Consider the following 25,238-nt stretch of genomic DNA (forward strand, 5'->3'; position numbering starts at 1 on the left):
GTTTCTACGAGACCCACTCTGTTTCCATTTCATCAACATCAACAGGGGAAGGTTCCCAGACCCTGAACTGGGTGCCGTTTGGGATTCAGACAGTTTCTACGAGACCCACTCTGTTTCCATTTCATCAACATCAACAGGGGAAGGTTCCCAGACCCTGAACTGGGTGCCGTTTGGGATTCAGACAGTTTCTACGAGACCCACTCTGTTCTATTTCATCAACATCAACAGGGGAAGGTTCCCAGACCATGAACTGGGTGCCGTTTGCGGTTCCGACAGTTTCTACGAGACCCACTCTGTTCTATTTCATCAACATCAACAGGGGAAGGTTCCCAGACCCTGAACTGGGTGCCGTTTGGGATTCAGACAGTTTCTACGAGACCCACTCTGTTTCCATTTCATCAACAGGGGAAGGTTCCCAGACCCTGACTAACGGTTCCTATTTTCATAGCGCAAAAAAATTTTTTTGCAAAATTTAAAAAATGACAGTAAACCTCATAATCTCGCAGTGAGATTTAATTTGAAAAATTTTCTTCAACATTTACGCGATTGCCTCACTAGAGTTCAGTAAACTGAGCGATGCCTTAACAGACGTCTCTTTATAAACACACATTGTTGACAAAAAGTTTTAAATGAAATCCAACCTCCAGATTATAACAATTATTAACCGTACATTTTTGCACATTGCTTTTGCACTATAAAAATGTGGCTCTAATGCTGCTATTGATGAGAATACATCTCAATTTAGGATCTGTGTCCAGACTGAGTCGTTTCTTCCTAAAATCAGACTGGTCAGTTAACTGGATCTGTGTCCAGACTGAGTTGTTCCTTCTAAAATCAGACTGGTCAGTTAACTGAATCTGTGTCCAGACTGAGTTGTTCCTTCTAAAATCAGACTGGTCAGTTAACTGGATCTGTGTCCAGACTGAGTTGTTTCTTCTAAAATCAGACTGGTCAGTTACCCGGTGCCATCGACACTACAGTATTACCTCAATACACCCTCCTGTTTAAAGATGTTGTCTAGACACCTAGTAGCGTTGCACAAACTCCGTAAACCTTCTCAAAGTTCCATGGTATTTAGCAAAAGAACTCCGTAAACCTTCTCAAAGTTCCATGGTATTTAACAAAAGAACTCCGTAAACCTTCTCAAAGTTCCATGGTATTTAACAAATCCTAGTTGGACGATTCCCGAATTTCCTGCTTATCCGATCGCCATTCCAGGAATCGTCCAACCGGGATTTCTGTAAAACTTTGAGAGTGTTGGGAAAGATAGAGGACTTCTGTAAAACTTTGGGAGTGTTGGGAAAGATAGAGGACTTCTGTAAAACTTTGGGAGTGTTGGGAAAGATAGAGGACTTCTGTAAAACTTTGGGAGTGTTGGGAAAGATAGAGGATTCCTGTAAAACTTTGGGAGTGTTGGGAAAGATAGAGGACTTCTGTAAAACTTTGGGAGTGTTGGGAAAGATAGAGGACTTCTGTAAAACTTTGGGAGTGTTGGGAAAGATAGAGGACTTCTGTAAAACTTTGGGAGTGTTGGGAAAGATAGAGGACTTCTGTAACCCTGAACACACAGTGCTCCTCTTTAAAACATTATCTAGAAACGGTCTTAACTACACCTTGGCCGAGTCCCAAATAGCACCCTATTCCCTATATAGTGCATTACATTTGACTAGACACACCCACACATATATATTTGGGTTATTGGGGGAATCTCACAGAGAGAGCAACTTCTACCATGTTATATTTTTTAATCTCTTAATACAAACAGGCAGACATACAAATCTAATGTCAGCTATGTTAAACATCTGGATTAAAACCAGACTGTCTGGTTGTCTACGTGAGCAGCAGGATGACAGACAGCCCTGAAGGGGACAGACAGACAGCAGGGTTTCGGATCAAAACCCATTTCAGGTCAAAATTAGGTCAGGAAGGGCACAATTCAGACTTGAGTTTTACTAAACGTGGACTTCAGTAAAACAAAAACAAATGATTTACTGTAAGTCTACTTATCTCAAATCTGAATCGGACCCAAAGTGAACCGAAAGTCAGTCTGGGAGGAATCCTAGTCCTTGAGATCTCTGTGCACACTTAAAGTAGACCTCTGTGTAGATCATATGTTGATGTCAATGGAAGATCTGTGTGAACATGTGAGTGCTGACCTCAACTCAGGATTCAGGATTTCAATGATTCTATTGAAATAACAAATTATTTTTCTATGTGGTTTCTGACTATTGACAAGTATCATTTCAAATTGTCTGAACTGAAAACAGAGTTGACCCCAAGCCTACTGAATCATAACCCCGGTCCAGTTGAACCCAGAGTTGAACCCAATCCTACTGAATCGTAACCCAGTCCAGTTGAAACCAGAGTTGATCCCAATCCTACTGAATCGTAACTCAGTCCAGTTGAAACCAGAGTTGATCCCAATCCTACTGAATCATAACCCCGGTCCAGTTGAACCCAGAGTTGAACCCAATCCTACTGAATCGTAACCCAGTCCAGTTGAAACCAGAGTTGATCCCAATCCTACTGAATCGTAACCCGGGTCCAGTTGAAACCAGAGTTGATCCCAAACCTACTGAATCTCACCTGGGTCCAGTTGAACCCAGAGTTGATCCCAATCCTACTGAATCGTAACCCGGGTCCAGTTGAAACCAGAGTTGATCCCAATTCTACTGAATCGTAACTCAGTCCAGTTGAAACCAGAGTTGATCCCAATCCTACTGAATCGTAACTCAGTCCAGTTGAAACCAGAGTTGATCCCAATCCTACTGAATCGTAACCCAGTCCAGTTGAAACCAGAGTTGATCCCAATCCTACTGAATCGTAACTCAGTCCAGTTGAAACCAGAGTTGATCCCAATCCTACTGAATCATAACCCCGGTCCAGTTGAACCCAGAGTTTAACCCAATCCTACTGAATCGTAACCTAATCCAGTTGAAACCAGAGTTGATCCCAATCCTACTGAATCGTAACCCGGGTCCAGTTGAAACCAGAGTTGATCCCAAACCTACTGAATCTCACCTGGGTCCAGTTGAACCCAGAGTTGATCCCAATCCTACTGAATCGTAACCCGGGTCCAGTTGAAACCAGAGTTGATCCCAATCCTACTGAATCGTAACCCCAGTCCAGTTGAAACCAGAGTTGATCCCAATCCTACTGAATCGTAACCCCAGTCCAGTTGAAACCAGAGTTGATCCCAATCCTACTGAATCGTAACCCAGTCCACACCATTCCAGTGAAAAAGGTAACATTCAAGCCCTATATTTCAATTCATTTCCCCAGATAGTAAAGAGAAGGTGAATGCGTCTACATGTGTTGACCCTCCACTACACCACTGGCTCAGACAGTAGAGTGGAGGGCAGCTACAGACAGGGTATATATATATATACAGTATATATGTATTTATATATTAGAGGATATATGTAATGTACAGTTATAATACATTGTCTCTATATGAGCTGTAGGACAGGATAGGACAGCTAGGGAGAGACGAGAAGCTTGGTGCGTAGCTTGCTGGGAGGCTTGGTTTGTTGGGCTGGTTGGCTTGGTGTGGTGGGCTGGGTGGCTTGGTTTAAGTGGGCTGGGTGGCTTGGTTTGGTGGGCTGGTTGGCTTGGTGTGGTGGGCTGGGTGGCTTGGTTTAAGTGGGCTGGGTGGCTTGGTTTGGTGGGCTGGGCGGCTTGGTTTGGTGGGCTGGGCGGCTTGGTTTGGTGGGCGGCTTGGTTTGGTGGGCTGGGCGGCTTGGTTTAGTGGGCTGGGTGGCTTGGTTTGGTGGGCTGGGTGGCTTGGTGTGGTGGGCTGGGTGGCTTGGTGTGGTGGGCTGGGTGGCTTGGTTTAGTGGACTGGTTGGCTTGGTTTGTAGGGTCTGGGCTTAGTGGCTGGGTGTCTTGGTTGGTGTTTGGGGGGTCTCAGCCCTCAGTCTTTCCAGGGTTCCGAGTGGTGGTGGGTCAGATGAGGTCAGAGGGCTCTGAAGAACACAGGGGAAGACCATGAAGAAAAACAGAAATGGAGAGAGAAAAGAAGGTGAGAAGAGACAGAGAGACAGAGATAAACAGAGAGGGGAGAGGGAGGGAGAGAGGGGGGAGAGAGAGGGAGAGATAAACAGAGAGGGGAGAGAGAAAGAGAGAGTGAGAGAGAAAGAGAGAGAGTGAGTGAGAAAGAGAGAGAGTGAGTGAGAAAGAGAGAGAGAGAGTGAGTGAGTGAGAGAGCGTGAGAGAGAGTGAGTGAGTGAGTGAGAGAGAGTGAGAGAGAGAGTGAGAGAGAGTGAGTGAGAGAGAGAGTATTGAGTAAAATGAAAGTCAAACAACAACACATAGTGTACACCCCCCCCCCTCCCCTCTCCCAAATACACACCTGTACTGTCACATGGTCCTACTGTACTGGATACCCCCCTCCCAAATACACACCTGTACTGTCACATGGTCCTACTGTACTGGATACCCCCCCTCTCCCTAATACACACCTGTACTGTCACACGGTCCTGCTGTACTGGATACCCCCTCCCAAATACACACCTGTACTGTCACATGGTCCTACTGTACTGGATACCCCCCCTCTCCCTAATACACACCTGTACTGTCACATGGTCCTGCTGTACTGGATACCCCCCTCTCCCTAATACACACCTGTACTGTCACATGGTCCTGCTGTACTGGATACCCCCCCCTCTCCCTAATACACACCTGTACTGTCACATGGTCCTGCTGTACTGGATACCCCCCCTCTCTCTCCCTAATACACACCTGTACTGTCACATGGTCCTACTGTACTGGATACCCCCCTCTCCCTAATACACACCTGTACTGTCACATGGTCCTACTGTACTGGATACCCCCCTCCCCTCTCCCTAATACACACCTGTACTGTCACATGGTCCTACTGTACTGGATACCCCCCCCTCTCCCTAATACACACCTGTACTGTCACATGGTCCTACTGTACTGGATACCCCCCCCCTCTCCCTAATACACACCTGTACTGTCACATGGTCCTACTGTACTGGATACCCCCCCCCCCTCTCTCCCTAATACACACCTGTACTGTCACATGGTCCTGCTGTACTGGATCCCAGTCTTGGATGCGATGCCGGACCAGGGGATCAGGCTGCGGAGCAGAGACTGGGCCTGTCTGTAGAGTCTCTGGGGGATCGAGCAGGGACTGAGGCTGGCCAGGGCCGAGCCAATGTGTTGGATGTAGTCAGTGCAAGAGGACCGTCAAGGACTATAGGATTTATGTAGCAAGGTTGGGATCAATTACACAAACAACTACATGTCAACACCAGACTGAGACAACTACATGTCAACACCAGACTGAGGCAACTATATGTCAACACCAGACTGAGGCAACTACATGTCAACACCAGACTGAGGCAACTATATGTCAACACCAGACTGAGGAAACTACATGTCAACACCAGACTGAGACAACTACATATCAACACCAGAATGAGGCAACTACATGTCAACACCAGACTGAGGCAACTATATGTCAACACCAGACTGAGACAACTACATGTCAACACCAGACTGAGGCAACTATATGTCAACACCAGACTGAGGCAACTATATGTCAACACCAGACTGAGGCAACTACATGTCAACACCAGACTGAGGCAACTACATATCAACACCAGACTGAGACAACTACATGTCAACACCAGACTGAGACAACTACATGTCAACACCAGACTGAGGCAACTATATGTCAACACCAGACTGAGACAACTACATGTCAACACCAGACTGAGGCAACTACATATCAACACCAGACTGAGACAACTACATGTCAACACCAGACTGAGACAACTACATGTCAACACCAGACTGAGACAACTACATGTCAACACCAGACTGAGGCAACTATATATCTATTATTTACTTAAAAATTGCACTGTCGGCTGGTTAGGGCCTGTAAGTAAGCATTTCACAGTAAGGTCAACACTGGTTGGTTAGGGCCTGTAAGTAAGCATTTCACAGTAAGGTCAACACTGGTTGGTTAGGGCCTGTCAGTAAGCATTTCACAGTAAGGTCAACACTGGTTGGTTAGGGCCTGTCAGTAAGCATTTCACAGTAAGGTCAACACCGGTTGGTTAGGGCCTGTCAGTAAGCATTTCACAGTAAGGTCAACACTGGTTGGTTAGGGCCTGTCAGTAAGCATTTCACAGTAAGGTCAACACTGGTTGGTTAGGGCCTGTCAGTAAGCATTTCACAGTAAGGTCAACACTGGTTGGTTAGGGCCTGTCAGTAAGCATTTCACAGTAAGGTCAACACCGGTTGGTTAGGGCCTGTCAGTAAGCATTTCACAGTAAGGTCAACACCGGTTGGTTAGGGCCTGTCAGTAAGCATTTCACAGTAAGGTCAACACCGGTTGGTTAGGGCCAGTCAGTAAGCATTTCACAGTAAGGTCAACACCGGTTGGTTAGGGCCAGTCAGTAAGCATTTCACAGTAAGGTCAACACCGGTTGGTTAGGGCCAGTCAGTAAGCATTTCACAGTAAGGTCAACACCGGTTGGTTAGGGCCTGTCAGTAAGCATTTCACAGTAAGGTCAACACCGGTTGGTTAGGGCCTGTCAGTAAGCATTTCACAGTAAGGTCAACACCGGTTGGTTAGGGCCTGTCAGTAAGCATTTCACAGTAAGGTCAACACTGGTTGGTTAGGGCCTGTCAGTAAGCATTTCACAGTAAGGTCAACACCGGTTGGTTAGGGCCAGTCAGTAAGCATTTCACAGTAAGGGCTACACTGGTTGGTTAGGGCCTGTCAGTAAGCATTTCACAGTAAGGTCAACACCGGTTGGTTAGGGCCTGTCAGTAAGCATTTCACAGTAAGGTCTACACCGGTTGGTTAGGGCCTGTCAGTAAGCATTTCACAGTAAGGTCAACACTGGTTGGTTAGGGCCTGTCAGTAAGCATTTCACAGTAAGGTCAACACCGGTTGGTTAGGGCCTGTCAGTAAGCATTTCACAGTAAGGTCAACACCGGTTGGTTAGGGCCTGTCAGTAAGCATTTCACAGTAAGGTCAACACCGGTTGGTTAGGGCCAGTCAGTAAGCATTTCACAGTAAGGTCAACACCGGTTGGTTAGGGCCAGTCAGTAAGCATTTCACAGTAAGGTCAACACCGGTTGGTTAGGGCCAGTCAGTAAGCATTTCACAGTAAGGTCAACACCGGTTGGTTAGGGCCTGTCAGTAAGCATTTCACAGTAAGGTCAACACCGGTTGGTTAGGGCCTGTCAGTAAGCATTTCACAGTAAGGTCAACACCGGTTGGTTAGGGCCTGTCAGTAAGCATTTCACAGTAAGGTCAACACCGGTTGGTTAGGGCCTGTCAGTAAGCATTTCACAGTAAGGTCAACACCGGTTGGTTAGGGCCAGTCAGTAAGCATTTCACAGTAAGGTCAACACTGGTTGATTAGGGCCAGTCAGTAAGCATTTCACAGTAAGGTCAACACCGGTTGGTTAGGGCCAGTCAGTAAGCATTTCACAGTAAGGTCAACACTGGTTGATTAGGGCCAGTCAGTAAGCATTTCACAGTAAGGTCAACACCGGTTGGTTAGGGCCTGTCAGTAAGCATTTCACAGTAAGGTCAACACCGGTTGGTTAGGGCCAGTCAGTAAGCATTTCACAGTAAGGTCAACACCGGTTGGTTAGGGCCAGTCAGTAAGCATTTCACAGTAAGGTCAACACCGGTTGGTTAGGGCCAGTCAGTAAGCATTTCACAGTAAGGTCAACACCGGTTGGTTAGGGCCTGTCAGTAAGCATTTCACAGTAAGGTCAACACCGGTTGGTTAGGGCCTGTCAGTAAGCATTTCACAGTAAGGTCAACACCGGTTGGTTAGGGCCTGTCAGTAAGCATTTCACAGTAAGGTCAACACCGGTTGGTTAGGGCCTGTCAGTAAGCATTTCACAGTAAGGTCAACACCGGTTGGTTAGGGCCAGTCAGTAAGCATTTCACAGTAAGGTCAACACTGGTTGATTAGGGCCAGTCAGTAAGCATTTCACAGTAAGGTCAACACCGGTTGGTTAGGGCCAGTCAGTAAGCATTTCACAGTAAGGTCAACACTGGTTGATTAGGGCCAGTCAGTAAGCATTTCACAGTAAGGTCAACACCGGTTGGTTAGGGCCTGTCAGTAAGCATTTCACAGTAAGGTCAACACCGGTTGGTTAGGGCCAGTCAGTAAGCATTTCACAGTAAGGTCAACACCGGTTGATTAGGGCCAGTCAGTAAGCATTTCACAGTAAGGTCAACACCGGTTGGTTAGGGCCAGTCAGTAAGCATTTCACAGTAAGGTTAACACCGGTTGGTTAGGGCCTGTCAGTAAGCATTTCACAGTAAGGTTAACACCGGTTGGTTAGGGCCTGTCAGTAAGCATTTCACAGTAAGGTCAACACCGGTTGGTTAGGGCCTATCAGTAAGCATTTCACAGTAAGGGCTACACCGGTTGGTTAGGGCCAGTCAGTAAGCATTTCACAGTAAGGTCAACACCGGTTGGTTAGGGCCAGTCAGTAAGCATTTCACAGTAAGGTCAACACCGGTTGGTTAGGGCCAGTCAGTAAGCATTTCACAGTAAGGTCAACACCGGTTGGTTAGGGCCAGTCAGTAAGCATTTCACAGTAAGGTCAACACCGGTTGGTTAGGGCCAGTCAGTAAGCATTTCACAGTAAGGTCAACACCGGTTGGTTAGGGCCTGTCAGTAAGCATTTCACAGTAAGGTCAACACCGGTTGGTTAGGGCCTATCAGTAAGCATTTCACAGTAAGGGCTACACCGGTTGGTTAGGGCCAGTCAGTAAGCATTTCACAGTAAGGTCAACACCGGTTGGTTAGGGCCAGTCAGTAAGCATTTCACAGTAAGGTCAACACCGGTTGGTTAGGGCCTGTCAGTAAGCATTTCACAGTAAGGTCAACACCGGTTGGTTAGGGCCAGTCAGTAAGCATTTCACAGTAAGGTCAACACCGGTTGATTAGGGCCAGTCAGTAAGCATTTCACAGTAAGGTCAACACCGGTTGGTTAGGGCCTGTCAGTAAGCATTTCACAGTAAGGTCAACACCGGTTGGTTAGGGCCTGTCAGTAAGCATTTCACAGTAAGGTCAACACCGGTTGGTTAGGGCCTGTCAGTAAGCATTTCACAGTAAGGTCAACACCGGTTGGTTAGGGCCTGTCAGTAAGCATTTCACAGTAAGGTCAACACCGGTTGGTTAGGGCCTGTCAGTAAGCATTTCACAGTAAGGTCAACACTGGTTGATTAGGGCCAGTCAGTAAGCATTTCACAGTAAGGTCAACACTGGTTGGTTAGGGCCTGTCAGTAAGCATTTCACAGTAAGGTCAACACCGGTTGGTTAGGGCCTGTCAGTAAGCATTTCACAGTAAGGTCAACACCGGTTGGTTAGGGCCAGTCAGTAAGCATTTCACAGTAAGGTCAACACCGGTTGGTTAGGGCCAGTCAGTAAGCATTTCACAGTAAGGTCAACACCGGTTGGTTAGGGCCTGTCAGTAAGCATTTCACAGTAAGGTCAACACCGGTTGGTTAGGGCCAGTCAGTAAGCATTTCACAGTAAGGTCAACACCGGTTGGTTAGGGCCAGTCAGTAAGCATTTCACAGTAAGGTCAACACCGGTTGGTTAGGGCCAGTCAGTAAGCATTTCACAGTAAGGTCAACACCGGTTGGTTAGGGCCTGTCAGTAAGCATTTCACAGTAAGGTCAACACCGGTTGGTTAGGGCCAGTCAGTAAGCATTTCACAGTAAGGTCAACACCGGTTGGTTAGGGCCAGTCAGTAAGCATTTCACAGTAAGGTCAACACCGGTTGGTTAGGGCCTGTCAGTAAGCATTTCACAGTAAGGTCAACACCGGTTGGTTAGGGCCAGTCAGTAAGCATTTCACAGTAAGGTCAACACCGGTTGGTTAGGGCCTGTCAGTAAGCATTTCACAGTAAGGTCAACACCGGTTGGTTAGGGCCTGTCAGTAAGCATTTCACAGTAAGGTCAACACCGGTTGGTTAGGGCCTGTCAGTAAGCATTTCACAGTAAGGTCAACACCGGTTGGTTAGGGCCTGTCAGTAAGCATTTCACAGTAAGGTCAACACCGGTTGGTTAGGGCCTGTCAGTAAGCATTTCACAGTAAGGTCAACACCGGTTGGTTAGGGCCTGTCAGTAAGCATTTCACAGTAAGGTCAACACCGGTTGGTTAGGGCCTGTCAGTAAGCATTTCACAGTAAGGTCAACACCGGTTGGTTAGGGCCTGTCAGTAAGCATTTCACAGTAAGGTCAACACTGGTTGGTTAGGGCCTGTCAGTAAGCATTTCACAGTAAGGTCAACACCGGTTGGTTAGGGCCTGTCAGTAAGCATTTCACAGTAAGGTCAACACCGGTTGGTTAGGGCCTGTCAGTAAGCATTTCACAGTAAGGTCAACACCGGTTGGTTAGGGCCAGTCAGTAAGCATTTCACAGTAAGGTCAACACCGGTTGGTTAGGGCCAGTCAGTAAGCATTTCACAGTAAGGTCAACACCGGTTGGTTAGGGCCTGTCAGTAAGCATTTCACAGTAAGGTCAACACCGGTTGGTTAGGGCCAGTCAGTAAGCATTTCACAGTAAGGTCAACACCGGTTGGTTAGGGCCTGTCAGTAAGCATTTCACAGTAAGGTCAACACCGGTTGGTTAGGGCCAGTCAGTAAGCATTTCACAGTAAGGTCAACACCGGTTGGTTAGGGCCTGTCAGTAAGCATTTCACAGTAAGGTCAACACCGGTTGGTTAGGGCCTGTCAGTAAGCATTTCACAGTAAGGTCAACACCGGTTGGTTAGGGCCTGTCAGTAAGCATTTCACAGTAAGGTCAACACCGGTTGGTTAGGGCCTGTCAGTAAGCATTTCACAGTAAGGTCAACACCGGTTGGTTAGGGCCTGTCAGTAAGCATTTCACAGTAAGGTCAACACCGGTTGGTTAGGGCCTGTCAGTAAGCATTTCACAGTAAGGTCAACACCGGTTGGTTAGGGCCAGTCAGTAAGCATTTCACAGTAAGGTCAACACCGGTTGGTTAGGGCCAGTCAGTAAGCATTTCACAGTAAGGTCAACACCGGTTGGTTAGGGCCAGTCAGTAAGCATTTCACAGTAAGGTCAACACCGGTTGGTTAGGGCCAGTCAGTAAGCATTTCACAGTAAGGTCAACACCGGTTGGTTAGGGCCAGTCAGTAAGCATTTCACAGTAAGGTCAACACCGGTTGGTTAGGGCCTGTCAGTAAGCATTTCACAGTAAGGTCAACACCGGTTGGTTAGGGCCTGTCAGTAAGCATTTCACAGTAAGGTCAACACCAGGTTGGTTAGGGCCTGTCAGTAAGCATTTCACAGTAAGGTCAACACCGGTTGGTTAGGGCCTGTCAGTAAGCATTTCACAGTAAGGTCAACACCGGTTGGTTAGGGCCTGTCAGTAAGCATTTCACAGTAAGGTCAACACCGGTTGGTTAGGGCCTGTCAGTAAGCATTTCACAGTAAGGTCAACACCGGTTGGTTAGGGCCTGTCAGTAAGCATTTCACAGTAAGGTCAACACCGGTTGGTTAGGGCCAGTCAGTAAGCATTTCACAGTAAGGTCAACACCGGTTGGTTAGGGCCTGTCAGTAAGCATTTCACAGTAAGGTCAACACCGGTTGGTTAGGGCCTGTCAGTAAGCATTTCACAGTAAGGTCAACACCGGTTGGTTAGGGCCTGTCAGTAAGCATTTCACAGTAAGGTCAACACCGGTTGGTTAGGGCCTGTCAGTAAGCATTTCACAGTAAGGTCAACACCGGTTGGTTAGGGCCTGTCAGTAAGCATTTCACAGTAAGGTCAACACCGGTTGGTTAGGGCCTGTCAGTAAGCATTTCACAGTAAGGTCAACACCGGTTGGTTAGGGCCTGTCAGTAAGCATTTCACAGTAAGGTCAACACCGGTTGGTTAGGGCCTGTCAGTAAGCATTTCACAGTAAGGTCAACACCGGTTGGTTAGGGCCTGTCAGTAAGCATTTCACAGTAAGGTCAACACCGGTTGGTTAGGGCCTGTCAGTAAGCATTTCACAGTAAGGTCAACACCGGTTGGTTAGGGCCTGTCAGTAAGCATTTCACAGTAAGGTCAACACCGGTTGGTTAGGGCCTGTCAGTAAGCATTTCACAGTAAGGTCAACACCGGTTGGTTAGGGCCTGTCAGTAAGCATTTCACAGTAAGGTCAACACCGGTTGGTTAGGGCCAGTCAGTAAGCATTTCACAGTAAGGTCAACACCGGTTGGTTAGGGCCTGTCAGTAAGCATTTCACAGTAAGGTCAACACCGGTTGGTTAGGGCCTGTCAGTAAGCATTTCACAGTAAGGTCAACACCGGTTGTTAGGGCCTGTCAGTAAGCATTTCACAGTAAGGTCAACACCGGTTGGTTAGGGCCAGTCAGTAAGCATTTCACAGTAAGGTCAACACCGGTTGGTTAGGGCCAGTCAGTAACAGTAAGGTCAACACCGGTTGGTTAGGGCCAGTCAGTAAGCATTTCACAGTAAGGTCAACACCGGTTGGTTAGGGCCAGTCAGTAAGCATTTCACAGTAAGGTCAACACCGGTTGGTTAGGGCCTGTCAGTAAGCATTTCACAGTAAGGTCAACACCGGTTGGTTAGGGCCAGTCAGTAAGCATTTCACAGTAAGGTCAACACCGGTTGGTTAGGGCCAGTCAGTAAGCATTTCACAGTAAGGTCAACACCGGTTGGTTAGGGCCTGTCAGTAAGCATTTCACAGTAAGGTCAACACCGGTTGGTTAGGGCCTGTCAGTAAGCATTTCACAGTAAGGTCAACACTGGTTGGTTAGGGCCTGTCAGTAAGCATTTCACAGTAAGGTCAACACCGGTTGGTTAGGGCCTGTCAGTAAGCATTTCACAGTAAGGTCAACACTGGTTGGTTAGGGCCTGTCAGTAAGCATTTCACAGTAAGGTCAACACTGGTTGGTTAGGGCCTGTCAGTAAGCATTTCACAGTAAGGTCAACACCGGTTGGTTAGGGCCTGTCAGTAAGCATTTCACAGTAAGGTCAACACCGGTTGGTTAGGGCCTGTCAGTAAGCATTTCACAGTAAGGTCTACACCGGTTGGTTAGGGCCTGTCAGTAAGCATTTCACAGTAAGGTCAACACCGGTTGGTTAGGGCCAGTCAGTAAGCATTTCACAGTAAGGTCAACACCGGTTGGTTAGGGCCAGTCAGTAAGCATTTCACAGTAAGGTCAACACCGGTTGGTTAGGGCCAGTCAGTAAGCATTTCACAGTAAGGTCAACACCGGTTGGTTAGGGCCAGTCAGTAAGCATTTCACAGTAAGGTCAACACCGGTTGTATTCGGCTCACGTGACAAATAAACGTTGTGTTTATGATATGTAATGTATTGATATAACGGGTTACATTTTAAGGATAATATATTCAATTAGGCACTGACTGTGTGAAGGCTGCAGAATGGATAAGAACTGAATGCAACAACCATGTCCCTGTCAACTCAAATCTCCACTTCCTGCTTGAATTCCAATTCAATTCTCCACTTCCTGCTTGAATTCCAACTCAAATCTCCACTTCCTGCTTGAATTCCAATTCAATTCTCCACTTCCTGCTGCAATTCCAATTCAATTCTCCACTTCCTGCTAGAATTCCAATTCAAATCTCCACTTCCTGCTAGAATTCCAATTCAAATCTCCACTTCCTGCTTGAATTCCAGAATTGTGCCTAGGGGAAGTGTACATACCCGTGCACAGTCTTCACGCGTTGCCGTCTTCCATTTCTAAAGAGGCATTACATTTGGATGATTTCACCACTGATCGACACAACCTACGCCACATTTAAAAGTTAAATAAATATATAAATATGAATTACAAATAAAAACAAAGAAATATTGACTGCCAAAGGTCTTCGCCCCCCCTTGCTATGACACAAGTTAGATCAGGAGCTCCACATGGACACACTCAGACTCCTACCCCCACATCCCCCCCTGTACCCCCCAAACATCACACACACTTGTCCCCCCCCCTGTACACCCCCCTGTACCCCAAACCAACAATCATCAACATCACACACACTTGCCCCCCCAGTAGTAAAGGATATAACAGTGTCCAGGGCGGATGCCCCCCCAGTAGTAAAGGATATAAGAGTGTCCAGGGCGGATTCCCCCCCAGTAGTAAAGGATATAAGAGCGTCCAGGGCGGATGCCCCCCCCCAGTAGTAAAGGATATAAGAGTGTCCAGGGCGGATGCCCTCCGTTGATGTACAGTACGTATGTGAACCCATCTTTCAGCACCCCTCGTATGGAGTAGTAGTAAGGTAGGTAGTGATGCTGCGTGAAGTCTCTGTTGGGATTCATGTCTTTTATATCATCATTTTAACACATATACAACCAGTAGCTACAGTGGGGCAAAAAAGTATTTAGTCAGCCACCAATTGTGCAAGTTCTCCCACTTAAAAAGATGAGAGAGGCCTGTAATTGTCATCATAGGTACACTTCAACTATGACATACAAAATGAGAAAAAAATCCAGAAAATCACATTGTAGGATTTTTAATGAATTTATTTGCAAATTATGGTGGAAAATAAGTGTTTGTTCAATAACAAAAGTTTCTCAATACTTTGTTATATACCCTTTGTTGGCAATGACAGAGGTCAAATGTTTTCTGTAAGTCTTCACAAGGTTTTCACACACTGTTGCTGGTATTTTTTGCCCATTCCTCCATGCAGATCTCCTCTAGAGCAGTGATGTTTGGGGGCTGTTGCTGGGCAACACGGACTTTCAACTCCCTCCAAATATTTTCTATGGGGTTGAGATCTGGAGACTGGCTAGGCCACTCCAGGACCTTGAAAAGCTTCTTACGAAGCCACTCCTTCGTTGCCCGGGCAGTGTGTTTGGGATTATTGTCATGCTGAAAGACCCAGCCACGTTTCATCTTCAATGTCCTTGCTGATGGAAAGAGGTTTTCACTCAAAATCTCACGATACATGGCCCCATTCATTCTTTCCTTTACACGGATCAGTCGTCCTGGTCCCTTTGCAGAAAAACAGCCCCAAAGCATGATGTTTCCACCCCCATGCTTGGTGTTCTTTGGATGCAACTCAGCATTCTTTGTCCTCCAAACACGACGAGTTGAGTTTTTACCAAAAAGTTATATTTTGGTTTCATCTGACCATATGACATTCTCCCAATCTTCTTCTGGATCATCCAAATGCTCTCTAGCAAAATTCAGACGGGCCTGGACATGTACTGGCTTAAGCAGGGGGACACGTCTGGCACTGCAGGATTTGAGTCCCTGGGGCGTAGTGTGTTACTGATGGTAGGCTTTGTTACTTTGGTCCCAGCTCTCTGCAGGTCATTCACTAGGTCCCCCCCGTGTGGTTCTGGGATTTTTGCTGATCATTTTGACCCCAAGGGGTGAGGTCTTGCGTGGAGCCCCAGATCGAGGGAGATTATCAGTGGTCTTATATGTCTTCCATTTCCTAAAAATTGCTCCCACAGTTGATTTCTTCAAACCAAGCTGCTTACCTATTGCAGATTCAGTCTTCCCAGCCTGGTGCAGGTCTAGAATTTGTTTCTGGTGTCCTTTGACAACTCTTTGGTCTTGGCCATAGTGGAGTTTGGAGTGTGACTGTGAGGTTGTGGACAGGTGTCTTTTATACTGATAACAAGTTCAAACAAGTGCCATTAATACAGGTAACGAGTGGAGGACAGAGGAGCCTCTTAAAGAAGAAGTTACAGGTCTATGAGAGCCAGAAATCTTGCTTGTTTGTAGGTGACCAAATACTTATTTTCCACCATAATTTGCAAATAAATTCATTAAAAATCCTACAATGTGATTTTCTGTAAAAAAAATCTCATTTTGTCTGTCATAGTTGAAGTGTACCTATGATGAAAATTACAGGCTTCTCTCATCTTTTTAAGTGGGAGAACATGCACAATTGGTGGCTGACTAAATACTTTTTTGCCCCACTGTATATCTAAAAACACATATACACCCAGTAGCTATATCTAAAAATACACATTCACCCAGTAGCTATATCTAAAAACACATATTCACCCAGTAGCTATATCTAGGGTCTTCAAATGGACAATGACCCCAAGCATACTTCCAAAGTTGTGGAAAAATGGCTTAAGGACAACAAAGTCAAGGTATTGGAGTGGCCATCACAAAGCCCTGACCTCAAACCTATAGAACATTTGTGGGCAGAACTGAAAAAGCGTGTGCGAGCAAGGAGGCCTACAAACCTGACTCAGTTACACCAGCTCTGTCAGGAGCAATGGGCCAAAATTCACCCAACTTATTGTGGGAAGCTTGTGGAAGGCTACCCGAAACATTTGACCCAAGTTAAACAATTTAAAGGCAATGCTACCAAGTACTAATTGAGTGTATGTAAACTTCTGACCCACTGGGAATGTGATGAAAGAAATAAAAGCTAAAGAAATAATAATTCTCTCTACTATTATTCTGACATTTCAAATTCTTAAAATAAAGTAATGATCCTAACTGACCTAAAACAGGGAATTTTTACTAGGATTAAATGTCAGGAATTTAAATGTATTTGGCTAAGGTGTATGTAAACTTCTGACTTCAACTGGTTGTGAACTTCTGACCCACTGGAATTGTAATAGAGTGAATTATAAGTGAAATAATCTGTCTGTAAACTCTTGTTGGAAACATTACTTGTGTCATGCACAAAGTAGATGTCCTAACCAACTTGCCTAAACTATAGTTTGTTAACAAGACATTTGTGGAGTAGTTGAAAAACTAGTTTTAATGACTCCAACCTAAGTGTATGTAAACTTCTGACTTCAACTGTACCTACCTACATGTTGTGGTAGAAGTGTATAGCAGGTCTCCACCTACCTGTTGTGGTAGAAGTGTATAGCAGGTCTCTACCTACCTGTTGTGGTAGAAGTGTATAGCAGGTCTCTACCTACCTGTTGTGGTAGAAGTGTATAGCAGGTCTCTACCTACCTGTTGTGGTAGAAGTGTATAGCAGGTCTCTACCTACCTGTTGTGGTAGAAGTGTATAGCCGTGGTGTTGGTTGTCAGCACGTGGAGGTAGAAGTGTATAGCAGGTCTCTACCTACCTGTTGTGGTAGACGTGTATAGCCGTGGTGTTGGTTTGTAGGCCTCCTTGCTCTACATACTTCCGGGTTGGAGCGAGCGGTCGCATCCGCACTTCGGTCCGCAGGTAGTATAACTTTTCATTACATTTCATTACATTTCATTATAGTACAACGGTTTGATTTGTCTAATCTTAGCAATTTCTTCTTAGCTAGCTACATAGCCGTCATTGTATCAAAGATAATTGCGTAATTATCGTATTTCGTCGTCCTAACGTAGTCTACACTGCTATCTGCCTAGCAGCTAGCCAGCTAGCAAACGTCCATCGTCTACCGAATAGCAGCACTGTAGAAACTACTACACTCAACTGAACGACTTGATTAGTGTAGTGTTAGCTAGCTACATAGTTGTCTTTGCTGTCTTCGTATCCAAGATAATTGTGTAGTTTAGAGTGTGTAGTTTTAGAGTGATTATCTTAATTTACCGAGGTTAGCTAGCCAGCTATTTGTCGTCCTTAACGTAGGAGACACTGCTAGCTAGCCAACAGCTAGCCAACGTCTACCGAATAGAACTTCCGCACTCAACAACCCGGTCGCATTCCGCTTCGCTCCACAGGTAGTATCACATTTTCATTTCATTTCATTACAGTACAACGGTTTGATTTGTTTGATCGTAGCTAGCTACATAGCCGTCTTTGTATCAAAGATAATTGTGTAGTCTAGAGCGATTTTCTAGGTTAGCCAGCCAGCTATTGTCGTTCTTTTAACGCAACGTAACGTAATCAACACTGCTAGCTAGCCAGCTAGCCCCCGAATAGCAGCACTGTAGAAACTATTACACTCAACGGAACGACTTGATTAGTGTAGTGTCAACAACGCAGCCACTGCCAGCTAGCCTACAAAGTCAACAACGCAGCCACTGCCAGCTAGCCTACTTCAGCAGTACTGTATCATTTTAATCATTTTAGTCAATAAGATTCTTGCTACGTAAGCTTAACTTTCTGAACATTCGAGACGTGTAGCCCACTTGTCATTCCAATCTCCTTTGCATTAGCGTAGCCTCTTCTGTAGCCTGTCAACTATGTGTCTGTCTATCCCTGTTCTCTCCTCTCTGCACAGACCATACAAACGCTCCACACCGCGTGGCCGCGGCCACCCTAATCTGGTGGTCCAAGCGCGCACGACCCACGTGGAGTTCCAGGTCTCCGGTAGCCTCTGGAACTGCCGATCTGCGGCCAACAAGGCAGAGTTCATCTCAGTCTATGCCTCCCTCCAGTCCCTCGACTTCTTGGCACTGACGGAAACATGGATCACCACAGATAACACTGCTACTCCTACTGCTCTCTCTTCGTCCGCCCACGTGTTCTCGCACACCCCGAGAGCTTCTGGTCAGCGGGGTGGTGGCACCGGGATCCTCATCTCTCCCAAGTGGTCATTCTCTCTTTCTCCCCTTACCCATCTGTCTATCGCCTCCTTTGAATTCCATGCTGTCACAGTTACCAGCCCTTTCAAGCTTAACATCCTTATCATTTATCGCCCTCCAGGTTCCTTCGGAGAGTTCATCAATGAGCTTGATGCCTTGATAAGCTCCTTTCCTGAGGACGGCTCACCTCTCACAGTTCTGGGCGACTTTAACCTCCCCACGTCTACCTTTGACTCATTCCTCTCTGCCTCCTTCTTTCCACTCCTCTCCTCTTTTGACCTCACCCTCTCACCTTCCCCCCCTACTCACAAGGCAGGCAATACGCTCGACCTCATCTTTACCTGATGCTGTTCTTCCACTAACCTCATTGCAACTCCCCTCCAAGTCTCCGACCACTACCTTGTATCCTTTTCCCTCTCGCTCTCATCCAACACTTCCCACACTGCCCCTACTCGGATGGTATCGCGCCGTCCCAACCTTCGCTCTCTCTCCCCCGCTACTCTCTCCTCTTCCATCCTATCATCTCTTCCCTCTGCTCAAACCTTCTCCAACCTATCTCCTGATTCTGCCTCCTCAACCCTCCTCTCCTCCCTTTCTGCATCCTTTGACTCTCTCTGTCCCCTATACTCCAGGCCGGCTCGGTCCTCCCCTCCCGCTCCGTGGCTCGACGACTCATTGCGAGCTCACAGAACAGGGCTCCGGGCAGCCGAGCGGAAATGGAGGAAAACTCGCCTCCCTGCGGACCTGGCATCCTTTCACTCCCTCCTCTCTACATTTTCCTCTTCTGTCTCTGCTGCTAAAGCCACTTTCTACCACTCTAAATTCCAAGCATCTGCCTCTAACCCTAGGAAGCTCTTTGCCACCTTCTCCTCCCTCCTGAATCCTCCTCCTCCTCTCCCCCCCTCCTCCCTCTCTGCAGATGACTTCGTCAACCATTTTGAAAAGAAGGTCGACGACATCCAATCCTCGTTTGCTAAGTCAAACAACACCGCTGGTTCTGCTCACACTGCCCTACCCTGTGCTCTGACCTCTTTCTCCCCTCTCTCTCCAGATGAAATCTCGCGTCTTGTGACGGCCGGCCGCCCAACAACCTGCCCGCTTGACCCTATCCCCTCCTCTCTTCTCCAGACCATTTCCGGAGACCTTCTCCCTTACCTCACCTCGCTCATCAACTCATCCCTGACCGCTGGCTACGTCCCTTCCGTCTTCAAGAGAGCGAGAGTTGCACCCCTTCTGAAAAAACCTACACTCGATCCCTCCGATGTCAACAACTACAGACCAGTATCCCTTTCATTCTTTTCTCTCCAAAACTCTTGAACGTGCCGTCCTTGGCCAGCTCTCCCGCTATCTCTCTCAGAATGACCTTCTTGATCCAAATCAGTCAGGTTTCAAGACTAGTCATTCAACTGAGACTGCTCTTCTCTGTATCACGGAGGCGCTCCGCACTGCTAAAGCTAACTCTCTCTCCTCTGCTCTCATCCTTCTAGACCTATCGGCTGCCTTCGATACTGTGAACCATCAGATCCTCCTCTCCACCCTCTCCGAGTTGGGCATCTCCGGCGCGGCCCACGCTTGGATTGCGTCCTACCTGACAGGTCGCTCCTACCAGGTGGCGTGGCGAGAATCTGTCTCCTCACCACGTGCTCTCACCACTGGTGTCCCCCAGGGCTCTGTTCTAGGCCCTCTCCTATTCTCGCTATACACCAAGTCACTTGGCTCTGTCATAACCTCACATGGTCTCTCCTATCATTGCTATGCAGACGACACACAATTAATCTTCTCCTTTCCCCTTCTGATGACCAGGTGGCGAATCGCATCTCTGCATGTCTGGCAGACATATCAGTGTGGATGACGGATCACCACCTCAAGCTGAACCTCGGCAAGACGGAGCTGCTCTTCCTCCCGGGAAGGACTGCCCGTTCCATGATCTCGCCATCACGGTTGACAACTCCATTGTGTCCTCCTCCCAGAGCGCTAAGAACCTTGGCGTGATCCTGGACAACACCCTGTCGTTCTCAAATAACATCAAGGCGGTGGCCCGTTCCTGTAGGTTCATGCTCTACAACATCCGCAGAGTACGACCCTGCCTCACACAGGAAGCGGCGCAGGTCCTAATCCAGGCACTTGTCATCTCCCGTCTGGATTACTGCAACTCGCTGTTGGCTGGGCTCCCTGCCTGTGCCATTAAACCCCTACAACTCATCCAGAACGCCGCAGCCCGTCTGGTGTTCAACCTTCCCAAGTTCTCTCACGTCACCCCGCTCCTCCGCTCTCTCCACTGGCTTCCAGTTGAAGCTCGCATCCGCTACAAGACCATGGTGCTTGCCTACGGAGCTGTGAGGGAACGGCACCTCAGTACCTCCAGGCTCTGATCAGGCCCTACACCCAAACAAGGGCACTGCGTTCATCCACCTCTGGCCTGCTCGCCTCCCTACCACTGAGGAAGTACAGTTCCCGCTCAGCCCAGTCAAAACTGTTCGCTGCTCTGGCCTCCCAATGGTGGAACAAACTCCCTCACGACGCCAGGACAGCGGAGTCAATCACCACCTTCCGGAGACACCTGAAACCCCACCTCTTTAAGGAATACCTAGGATAGGATAAAGTAATCCTTCTCACCCCCCCCCTTTAAAAGATTTAGATGCACTATTGTAAAGTGGCTGTTCCACTGGATGTCCTAAGGTGAATGCACCAATTTGTAAGTCGCTCTGGATAAGAGCGTCTGCTAAATGACTTAAATGTAAATGTTAAATGTTGTCAGCACGTGGAGGTAGAAGTGTATAGCAGGTCTCTACCTACCTGTTGTGGTAGAAGTCGCTCTGGATAAGAGCGTCTGCTAAATGACTTAAATGTAATGTAAATGTAAGTGTATAGCAGGTCTCTACCTACCTGTTGTGGTAGAAGTGTATAGCAGGTCTCCACCTACCTGTTGTGGTAGAAGTGTATAGCAGGTCTCTACCTACCTGTTGTGGTAGAAGTGTATAGCCGTGGTGTTGGTTGTCAGCACGTGGAGGTAGAAGTGTATAGCAGGTCTCCACCTACCTGTTGTGGTAGAAGTGTATAGCCGTGGTGTTGGTTGTCAGCACGTGGAGGTAGAAGTGTATAACAGGTCTCCACCTACCTGTTGTGGTAGAAGTGTATAGCCGTGGTGTTGGTTGTCAGCACGTGGAGGTAGATGGCCTTGCAGTGGTCCTGGGCCGTGGTGGAGATGTGTTCCTTCAGACTGTCCAGCAGCAAGGAGCCTGGGAGGGGGAGAAGAGGAGAGTAGCAGGACAGTGAGTGACTGAGTGACTGTGAGTGACTGAGTGTGTGACTGTGAGTGACTGAGTGTGTGACTGAGTGAGTGACTGAGTGAGTGTGTGACTGAGTGAGTGAGTGAGTGAGTGAGTGAGTGAGTGAGTGAGTGAGTGAGTGAGTGAGTGAGTGAGTGAGTGAGTGAGTGAGTGACTGTGAGTGTACCTAGGGTTGTGGCAGTCACAAAAATTGTCAGCCGATAATTGTCATGCAAATAACAGCCTACAAGCCAAGTCAAATAACTGTGGGTCTCACGGTGAGCGACAGGTTAAATAACTGTGGGTCTCACGGTGAGTGACAGGTTAAATAACTGTGGGTCTCACGGTGAGCGACAGGTTAAATAACTGTGGGTCTCACGGTGAGTGACATGTTAAATAACTGTGGGTCTCACGGTGAGTGACAGGTTAATTAACATCAACACATTTAGCATCTCCTGGCTCCCACACACCGCCTACAAGCCATTTTAAAAAGTCAAATAAATCCATGTAATATAGCCTACACCTTCACAATAAATGAACTATTTATTTTAGACAGGTCTAAAGGAGCATGATATGAAGAAAATGTAGTCTATTTCAGAAGAACAGAATAGCCTACTCTGAGATGTCGTTATTATTAGGCCCTGATCTGGCTCTGCCATATGGCTGTGAGCGACACTAGTTCACTTATCAGACAAGACATGCTTAGAATTCCCTGGCAATATTTTATATTATTTTCAAATAGGAAGAACACAATTGAACAAAGCTGAATAAAATATAAATATTTTCTCCAAACGATTTGAAGGAAGTGCGCACATTCGGCTATTCTGTGTTGAGCAGTTAAAGAAACAGGGATTCTGATTTGCTTCATTTAGAGTTATTAATGTAACTTTAGTTGTTCTACTAACGTTGGGCTATATGTTTTGATGTTTAATACATTGTAAGGCTGCATGATGAGACTAATGATGATTTGAAAAATGTTTGCTTAAAAGGCATTGAGCTCTGCTAAGTGTTTTTTGCGCAGGCTGTACACACTCCAATAGTCTCTCATTCACAATTTGACAAGCACTTGATAATGCCTCGTATTTCACGGCTGCATCCCCTTTTGCGGCCATAACGCACCCTAAGAAAATATATCTGTGCCTTTTGGGGCCCGGAGTGCTGCGTTGTGACCTTCTCCCGGAGTGTGCTGAGCAATCCGAAGCGTCTCTCACTCATATGGCTCTCCGTCACGAGATCAAGGTCTTTCTCACAGGCTATAAGTGAAGACAGACACATCGGGGATGTACCTGCGAGCATCCTTATCCAATTCCGAGGTGCATATTGAAGATATTGGAAGAACTCTACACATTCACTTTATCAGTCAACTAGATGAGTAGGCCTAACAAACAGCAAAAGCACTAGCCTATAGAAAGATGATGGGATCCTCCTCTTTTTATTAGAGGCCATCACTCAGTTCTTTTCTCCCGTAATTGCATAGCCTATAGAAATGATACGCAACATGGGCTCTTGGGCACTCATGAAGTGTTGGATTAGATTTTTCTAATACATTTGCATTGATGTCAGAGTGATTAGAGGGATAATAGACAATAGAGTGCTAAAGTACCAGGCAGTTAGCAAGTTTGGTAGGCTACGAATTATTTAACTTTTTTTTTAACTAGGCAGGTCAGTTAAGAACAAATTCTTATTTTCAATGACGGCCTAGGAACAGTGGGTTAACTGCCTGTTCAGGGGCAGAACGACAGATTTGTACCTTGTCAGCTCGGGGATTTGAACTTGCAACCTTCCGGTTACTAGTCCAACGCTCTAACCACTAGACCTTCATGACTCGTGACTCGCCAGTGTGGCAGTAAAACAGTCACTGCAACAGCTTTGTACCTTGTCAGCTCGGGGATTTGAACTTGCAACCTTCCGGTTACAAGTCCAACGCTCTAACCACTAGACCTTCATGACTCGTGACTCGCCAGTGTGGCAGTGTACCTACCTATTCCATGTTTCCTGAACTCCTTCACCACCCCCAGACTCAGGATGTAAGCCACCTGGGTGTCCACGGGAAATCTAGAAGCTAGGATGTCTCCATCCTGCAGAGAGGAGAGGTTATACACAGCTATTAATACTTATAAACACTGGACTAACACCAGGAAATCTAGAGGCTAGGATGTCTCCATCCTGCAGAGAGGAGAGGTTATACACAGCTATTAATACTTATAAACACTGACTAACACCAGGAAATCTAGAGGCTAGGATGTAGGGACATTGTTTTGCGAACAGTAATGAACAGTTTCAACATTTCTACATGCCATGTTGCATTATTCAAGTATGTTAACTTCTGTGCAGCGTGAGTGGAGAGCTAACATGATGCTGCCCAGACTCCCAGTACAGGCTAAGTGGAGAGCTAACATGATGCTGCCCAGACTCCCAGTCCAGGCTAAGTGGAGAGCTAACATGATGCTGCCCAGACTCCCAGACTGGAGAGCCCAGTACAGGCAGGCTAAGTGGAGAGCTAACATGATCTCAGCCAGGCTATAATGGAGACTCCCAGTACAGGCTAAGTGGAGAGCTAACATGATGCTGCCCAGACTCCCAGTACAGGCTAAGTGGAGAGCTAACATGAACATGATTACAGTCCAGACTCCCAGATACAGGCTAAGGTGGAGAGCTAACATGATACAGTCCAGACTAAGTGGAGAGCTAACATGATACAGTACAGGATAAGTGGAGAGCTAACATGATACAGTCCAGACTCCCAGTACAGGCTAAGTGGAGAGCTAACATGATACAGTACAGGCTAAGTGGGGAGCTAACATGATACAGTCCAGACTCCCAGTGGAGGCTAAGTGGGGAGCTAACATGATACAGTCCAGACTCCCAGTACAGGCTAAGTGGAGAGCTAACATGATACAGTCCAGACTCCCAGTACAGGCTAAGTGGGGAGCTAACATGATACAGTCCAGACTCCCAGTACAGGCCAAGTGGAGAGCTAACATGATACAGTCCAGGCTAAGTGGGGAGCTAACATGATACAGTCCAGACTCCCAGTACAGGCTAAGTGGAGAGCTAACATGATACAGTCCAGGCTAAGTGGGGAGCTAACATGATACAGTCCAGGCTAAGTGGGGAGCTAACATGATACAGTCCAGGCTAAGTGGAGAGCTAACATGATGCAGTCCAGACTAAGTGGGGAGCTAACATGATACAGTCCAGACTCCCAGTACAGGCTAAGTGGAGAGCTAACATGATACAGTCCAGACTCCCAGTACAGGCTAAGTGGAGAGCTAACATGATACAGTCCAGACTCCCAGTACAGGCTAAGTGGAGAGCTAACATGATACAGTCAAGACTCCCAGTACAGGCTAAGTGGAGAGCTAACAGGCTACAGGCTGGGAGCTAACATGATACAGTCCAGACTCCCAGTACAGGCTAAGTGGAGAGCTAACATGATACAGTCAAGACTCCCAGTACAGGCTAAGTGGGGAGCTAACATGATACAGTCCAGACTCCCAGTACAGG

General features: G+C 47.1%; 1 protein-coding gene across 1 annotated transcript; it reads right to left on the reverse strand.

Moving 5' to 3' along the window:
* Positions 1 to 495: 495 nt before the first annotated feature.
* On the reverse strand, positions 496 to 24,238 carry naa60 (N-alpha-acetyltransferase 60, NatF catalytic subunit). Its single transcript, XM_065015888.1, has 6 exons — positions 24,109 to 24,238; positions 23,713 to 23,844; positions 21,581 to 21,701; positions 14,200 to 14,313; positions 5,033 to 5,197; positions 496 to 3,965 (listed from the first exon to the last, which is right to left on the reverse strand). The coding sequence occupies exons 1-5, from the start codon at positions 24,236 to 24,238 to the stop codon at positions 5,041 to 5,043; spliced, it is 654 nt and encodes a 217-aa protein (XP_064871960.1). The 3' UTR covers positions 496 to 3,965; positions 5,033 to 5,040.
* Positions 24,239 to 25,238: the final 1,000 nt, after the last annotated feature.

Source organism: Oncorhynchus nerka, unplaced genomic scaffold, assembly GCF_034236695.1.
Source record: "Oncorhynchus nerka isolate Pitt River unplaced genomic scaffold, Oner_Uvic_2.0 unplaced_scaffold_1239, whole genome shotgun sequence".
Classification (NCBI taxonomy): Eukaryota; Metazoa; Chordata; class Actinopteri; order Salmoniformes; family Salmonidae; genus Oncorhynchus; species Oncorhynchus nerka.